General features: G+C 44.3%; 1 protein-coding gene across 1 annotated transcript; it reads right to left on the bottom strand.

Moving 5' to 3' along the window:
• Nucleotides 1-508: 508 nt before the first annotated feature.
• LOC100892378 lies at nt 509-7105 on the bottom strand. Its single transcript, XM_030981275.1, has 2 exons — nt 6936-7105; nt 509-6220 (listed from the first exon to the last, which is right to left on the bottom strand). Exon 2 carries the CDS (start codon nt 6044-6046, stop codon nt 509-511), a length of 5538 nt encoding a protein of 1845 aa, XP_030837135.1. The 5' UTR covers nt 6047-6220; nt 6936-7105.
• Nucleotides 7106-7416: the final 311 nt, after the last annotated feature.

Genomic DNA, 7416 nt, shown 5'->3' with positions numbered 1-7416 from the left:
AAACAACAGGAGTTGCATGTATTTCTACCAATATCTTATGTATACATATTATAAAACATATTTCATGCATGAATTAATATTTAAATATTCAACTATCAGTCCTTCCATGGGATATATCTCCAACAATCCTTTTTCTGATTGTCATTGTTCGATGTATCAAATTTCACTCTTATAGTGTTTATCAATCTGAATGTTAATGTTTCTTTGCGAAAGCGTTCAATCTCGGTATGGTCAGTTCTCCCTTTTGTGTCAGAAGAAATCCTTTGCGATGTAAGACCGCGATAACGAAGACCGCTAAATTACTAAACTTGAGAAACTTACGGCGAGTGACTGAATCCATCCAATAAACAGCGGTCCACTAATATATCATAAAGGGGAGGCGTTGCTAGGCTCGCACTTCTAACACTTATTTTAAATTACACCACAAATATTGCAGATCCATGTGCCATCCAATGAACCATGATCCATTATTATGATATCACCTTAACGCGATTTAACACATAAAATCTCAGGAATCCACTTCCAGGAGCAAACAGAGCTTAGCGATAGGTCTTCGAAGTGTGCTAGTTTGCGTCTTCACTTCGCATTGCCGAACGTTGCCTTCTCGGTCTGGCATGGTTCGAAGCACTCTTCCTATCTGCCAGCAGTTACGTGGTGCGTGCTCATCAACTACCAAAACTAGATCGCCGACCTGAATATTGCGTCGTGAAGTAGCCCATTTCTGCCGCTCTTGCAACCGTGGTAAGTACTCCTTCACCCATCTCGACCAAAAGGTATCCGCTAAAAGCTGCACCTGGCGCCATCTCCTCCTGGCATAGTTGTCTGCTTCACTGGTAGTTGTGGGAGGCAGTGGTGATTTTGCATTGAGTAGAAGCAGATGATTCGGAGTTAAGGCTTCCACATCATTTACATCACTGGACACCTCAGTGATTGGCCGGCTGTTCATGATGCTTTCAATCTCACAGAAGAGTGTATGCAATGAATCATCATTCAGGGTTTGCTGCTTAACCAAGGAACACAGCAGCTTCCTCACAGTTCGGATCTGGCGTTCCCACACCCCTCCATGATGACTAGCTGCGGGTGGATTGAATGTCCATTTGATATTCTTCTGCAACAATGTATCATGTATCTGAGCCTGGTTCCAACTTTGTATTTCGGTCCTCAGTTCTCTCTCTGCTCCAACCAAATTAGTGCCGTTATCAGATCTAATTTCTCTCACATTTCCCCTGCGTGCAATGAAGCGTCTGATAGCATTAATGCAAGAGCTTGTGTCAAGGGAATCTGCCATCTCAAGGTGCACTGCTCTCACAGTAAGACATGTGAATAGCACCCCATATCTCTTTACGACACTCCGACCCCTTTTCACTTCCAACGGTCCAAAATAATCAATTCCAACTCTTGAAAAAGGGGGCTCATCTGAAATAAGCCGGTCAACTGGCAAGTCCGCCATCTTTTGCTCAAGAACCTTCCCTCGCTGCCTTCTGCACACAACACATCTAGTCAGTATCCTTCTGATCACAGAGCCAGCAGCAGGAATCCAATATTTCTGGTTGAGGCAAGACAACATATGATTTCTGCCACTATGTCCCGATGCCTCATGGATTTCACTCAGGATAAGCTTGGCGACATGACTATCATTGCGAAGTATAATTGGGTGCTTCGCCTCCTCTTGCAACATTGCCTTGCCAAGCCTTCCTCCTACCCTCAGTAGGCCATTTATCATCCTTGGGTCTAGCTTGTAGATTGGACTTGTCTTCTTGACCAATTTACAGCTCTGTTCTTGGTGTGCACTGTCATTCTGCTCAGCCTGCAAGGTTGACATCTCATGAGGGAAGCTGACTGCTTGTACATATTGCAGAATTTTCTCCTCTGCGTCCTTCATCTCTTCCACCACCAAGCTTCCATGCAAAAGTTCAGCTGAAATGCCTTCAGGACCCTGTGTACATTTACATCTCAGCCATTTCAAGTACCTCCGTAGCCAGCAAACTGCTTTCTTCAACCTGTGCCACGAGGAGTAGTGTTCAAGAAGTTTGTTCATTAAGGCAGTTTCTTCTGAGAGAGTTGTCATATAAACCCCAGCCTTGTCCTTGCTCTTAACTTCAGGGTCGCCATCTAGACTGACATCATTTAAGACTTGACTTGCAGGCCTTGACTCATTCTCACACCATAAGAAGCTGGGTCCACTCACCCATCTCTCGCTGGTTGTTAACGCCTCAGCTGTCATCCCTCTTGAGACATCGTCAGCCGGATTCTGCCGAGTGTTGACGTAGTGCCACTGCTTTGGGTCAGATCCTTCATGGATTACTGCAATCCTGTTTCCGACGAATGTGTGGAATCGTCTTTCCACATTCTTGATATACTGGAGCACTATAGTGCTGTCACTCCAGAACACAGAGTCACTCAGGGTGAAGTCTAGCTCACGTCTCAGCATACCATCGAGTCTCACAGCAAGCGTCGCTGCCATCAATTCCAGTCTAGGTATCGTAACTCTCTTCAGCGGAGTGAGCCGAGTCCTGGCCATTACTAGACTGCAATAGACCTTGCCCTCCTGGTTCGTCACTCGGAGATAAGAGGCCACACCATATGCCCTCTCTGAAGCATCAGAAAAGTGGTGCAATTGGTACTTCGTCACATCTCCGAAATCATGAGGCTTTAGGCACCTGCTGATGTTGAAATCCTCCATAAGCAGCAGATCTCTCTTCCAGTTCAGCCAGCTCTCACGCTGCTTCTCTGGCAATGGCTCATCCCAATCCAATTTCATAGCCGTAAGCTCTTGCAAAATGATCTTGGCATTCAACACATATGGGCTTGCAAATCCGTACGGATCATATACCGAGGACACCTCACTCAGCACTCCACGACGGGTACAGGGCTTGTGTTTCGGGGTGATTCCATACGTCATGGTATCTAGTTCAATGTTCCACTTGACACCCAGGGCCCTCTCAATCGGTAAGGTATCATAACTTAAGTCGAGTCCTTCCACTTCCTTTGCCCTGTCATGAGCAGGCACAGACTCCATTACCTTTGGGCTATTGCTTAGCCACTTTGTGAGGTTGAAACCTCCTCCTTTCAGCATTCTCTTCAGCTCATCTACGAGTTGAACTGCTTTATCTTCTTCCTTCACTGATACCAGGCAGTCGTCAACATAAAAGTTGCGTTTTACCACGTTTACTGCGTCTGGGGAGAATTCTTCGGCTTGGTCTTCAGCGGTATGCCTCAGTACAAAGCTGCAAACACTGGGACACCAGGTCCCTCCAAAGAGGTGTACACACATCCTGTAGACCATTGGCTGTCTCTCAATATCTCCTTCTGGCCACCAGAGAAACCGCAGCATATCTCTTTCATCAGGCGGGACTTGTACTTGATGGAACATCGCTTGGATGTCCCCCATAATGGCAATCGGCTCCTGTCGAAACCTCAAGAGAACACCCAGAAGTGTGTTTGTTAAGTCAGGGCCTTGCAAAACTGCATCATTGAGCGATCTTTCCTGGTATGTAGATGCACAGTCAAACACAATTCTTGTCTTGCCCGGCTTGTTAGGGTTTTCAACAGGATGGTGAGGAAGATACCAAACAGGTTTGCCTGAACCTGCATTCCTTTCTTCTACTCTCTCTGCATATCCATCCTCCACCAATCCTGACATAGCCTTGGTATATCGTCTGTGTAGATCCTCATCTCGCCTCAATCTCCTACCAAGACTCTGTAGCCTTTTTTCTGCTACATATATGTTGTCAGCCAGTTCTTGGGGTCTCTCTTTGAAGGGTATAGACAACTGGTAGTGATCACCCTTCTTCTGGATACTATCCTCCCAAATTCTCAGAGCTCTCTTGTCATTGACAGACATACACTTAGATTGTCCTGCTAGCGACCCTGATTCAAGTGACCAGAACCTTTCCACTTGAAGCTCCAAATTAGCATCACTGGAAATAAAGCTTGACGATATGTCATGGTCTCTGTGCCGGTTCCCAACTGGTCCATTCACGGTCCATCCTAATGCCGTCCTCACAGCATAAGGTTGCCCGGGTTCGCCATACTTAACGTCCTTTGGTACCAATACTTCTGGCACATCTTGTCCAATTAGTAGCATGACGTCTTGAGGTCTAGCAGCCGGTAGATTCAGATCTGCAAGGTGGGCAAATTGGCGAATGTCACTTCTATCAGCAGCAAGTGCACTGCTAACATTTATCTTCTCTTTGGCTAATACATGATGGAGACTGACTCTATATTGAGTTGACAGACTTTCAACTTCCAGGTTGACTGCTTTACATGTTGTGACAATCCTTGACTTGTCTAGAGTCGACATGGAAAGGCTCTGCTCTGTGCCTTCAGCCCCGATCTTACGCGTCAACTCCAAAGTGCAGAATGTTGATGTTGAACATGTGTCTAACAAGGCATAAGTGTCAAAATACTCCTCTTTCCCTCTAGCTCGTACTCGAACGGGAACAATAGGTAGCACTACTTTACTACCGGCCCCTATGACACTACAACTTTCTTCAGCAACATGAGAGGATGACGAGTGATGAGTAGTTGCCTCCGTTTCAGATGACGTTGGTGAATTCCTGGCATCACTTGATGACTCTCCGATATCCCTCCGAGACTCCGTGCTATCAGTCTGTGAAGGCTGTCTGATAAGGTGTAGAAACTTGGTGTGTTTCCTGTTACACCCACTTACTGAGCATGTCCTATTTAACTTGCAGTCCCTGGTCATGTGACCTTTCTTCAAACAATTGTAGCACAATCTTTCCTTCTGGGCCAGTTTAAGCCTGTCCTCAATCTTGAGTTGCTTAAACTCACTGCAGCCGAATAAGGAATGCTCTCCACCGCACTGAATGCAGCTCCGTGTCTTGCTGCCTTCAGCATCTGTACTAGTAGTAAAGACCCCTCTCGATGTCTTCCCAGACTTCTTAAATGCTGACATCTTACTGCCTTGATCTCTAATTGTCAGCCTACCGAAGACAGGGTCATTCTCTTCATCTGCAATCTGTTGCAAGAATGCAACCAAATCCGTAATAGCTGGAAGTCGACCCTCTTTTCTAGCTCTTCCTACAACTTTTAACCATCCTGTCCTCAGATGGTATGGTAGCCTCTCTACTATCTTCAGCAGAACATGTTGAGAAGTCAGCTCAGATGCCTGACCTACTGCTTCTAGCGTCTGCACACAAATCTGAATTTCATCCGCCATTTCAGCTAGTCCATGTTTGTCTTGTGCAGCAATGTTCTTTCCTTCAGTAACCTTTCTAAGCCAGGCATGAGCAATCATTACTGGATTTCCATACTTTTCTTTGAGTAGAATCCTTGCCTTGTGATAGCCCTCTGTAGGCTTCATAATCATACATGGTTGAAGCAACTTCTTAACGTCGCCAGCACAATAGTGCAGGAGGCGTGTCAGCTTGACAGCGTCGTCTACTGAAGTTTGGTCAACACTGTTCTCAAAGGACCTCCAAAACTCATGGTACTTCAGCGGATCACCTTGATAGGTAGACAGAGTGGCATGAGGAAGGGATACAGACTCTAACAGCCCCCGCTGTTGTCGTTGTCCTTGCTCCAGTAATTGCAGCAGCAGCATTTCCGTCTGTGTGTGAGGAGAAGGTACAGTTTCGTCCTCATCTGGCTTCATCATAACAGGTTTGTAGTTATTCGTGATTGAAGGCACAACGGATGACCTTGCGGGAGTAGGTCCACCTGTTCCTGCAACAGACTGTGCATATGGAGCATTATCTTGCTGATACACCCTCTCTTCAGCTTGAGCAACCTTTAACTGGGTTTTCAGCAACAGCTGGGCTTTGCGTTGCTTCAAGCGGAATTCTTCCATCTCGAGCTCCTGTTGCTCTCTTAAGGCTTCAGCTTCTGCCTCAAGAGCAGCCCTTCTCGCCATAGCCTTTAGCCTTGAGGACTTGGATGACGTGGAGATAGTAGTGCTTCCCCCACATTGGCTCACTGAATCATGCGGTGTGATGTCATCAACGTTAACAGCACCACCAAGGCCAACCAGCTCGTCACTGGACTTCACAGTCTCATTATTACCATCTTCACTGATGGTATTCATCTTGACGTTCTTGACTTGTAGCTCTCACTACCAAGCTGTTGTTGAACTGATGTGATTGACGATTGACGATTGACGATTAATTCACTTAACCAAAAGACACCATTGACGAATGAATAACACAGCGACACCCTTTTGTGATACCAAGACTCCAAACTGGCAGGTGCAAGGTTCAACCTTTAATAAAAGATAAAAAACACAATCATAAGCATTACTAGAATAATGCATCCAATATGCTACTTAGCATAGCTGATATGACAATCAAATAATCTATCCAACATTTGTTTATCTTATCCAGTCAAATAATAAACAGGTTTGTAAATAACTGTAAATAAATGGCATAATATGAGTTAGGAAATATCTTTACATATTTCTGCTAAGATGAGTTCATAGCTCCTTTGATACAACCTATTGACTCACTATTAATTACCAAAGCATAATAGGCCCAACATATCATTTAGTGGTAACCTAAATCTTAATAACAGGCTGCACGAAAGACTACCAATCTATAATGACCCCTGGCATACCTGACCTACTTTCTGTCAACTACTCTTTATAGAACATTTTGTCTTTCATACTAATCCAAAAAAACCAACTGAATATTGGACAGCTTATACTGTACATACATTTCTAACATAATCCACTGAAACTAATAATAATACAACTTTTCTGTCATATTCATATCTGTCTTCTTTACGTTTACCGAAATTAATTCTAACCCAATGACTTTATACACAACTGCATGCCCACACACAACGTAAATTTACGTACGTGAGTAACAATTTTCTTACTTAATTTTACACTATTTGCATTTCTTCATTTTTATCACCAATAGCATCAAACACAACAATAGTCATCATATTTCAATAAACAGAGGTAAATAAATACTCACAACATTGGGCTTGTGTCAAAATACCCAAAAATGGTGCACTTTCAGTGCCGATAACTAACTGCAACAACGTGTTTTAGTTTCCCTAACAAATTCGCAACTGCCCTCTATGGCTAAACCCAAAATAACCAAAACTTCGCTTCTGACGTCATAATACCCCACATCGTATGCAACAGGTGTAACGTTAAATCTAGATTTAAATTCAATGGATGATTGGTATACAAATAACGCACGTCCCAGAGTGCAATAGCGGTGAATGCAGTACGCGCGAGGTTTCTTTAGATTGGTGCCGCTCTGTAACGAGCCGCTTGCGGCGAGTTGACAGTGCGAACCATCTGAAGAAACCGAGCGTTTACTGCATTTACGTTTTGCACAACAGGGTCAAGTGCGTTATTTGTTTTATAAAATAGCGACACAAATAGCAAAAACGAAACTTTAGATCTAATAAGTTAGAGTCTACGAGAGTTCGATCTAGATCTAGATC

Source organism: Strongylocentrotus purpuratus, unplaced genomic scaffold (genome assembly GCF_000002235.5).
Source record: "Strongylocentrotus purpuratus isolate Spur 01 unplaced genomic scaffold, Spur_5.0 spur5_scaffold_11, whole genome shotgun sequence".
NCBI classification, from domain to species: domain Eukaryota; kingdom Metazoa; phylum Echinodermata; class Echinoidea; order Camarodonta; family Strongylocentrotidae; genus Strongylocentrotus; species Strongylocentrotus purpuratus.
The sequence above is the reverse complement of the archived record's forward strand: the minus strand, read 5'-3'. Positions and strand labels throughout refer to the sequence as shown.

What these genes read in the sequence shown, in the direction of transcription:
- LOC100892378 (XM_030981275.1), bottom strand. Translation starts at nt 6,046, where the DNA reads ATGAATACCATCAGTGAAGATGGTAATAATGAGACTGTGAAGTCCAGT.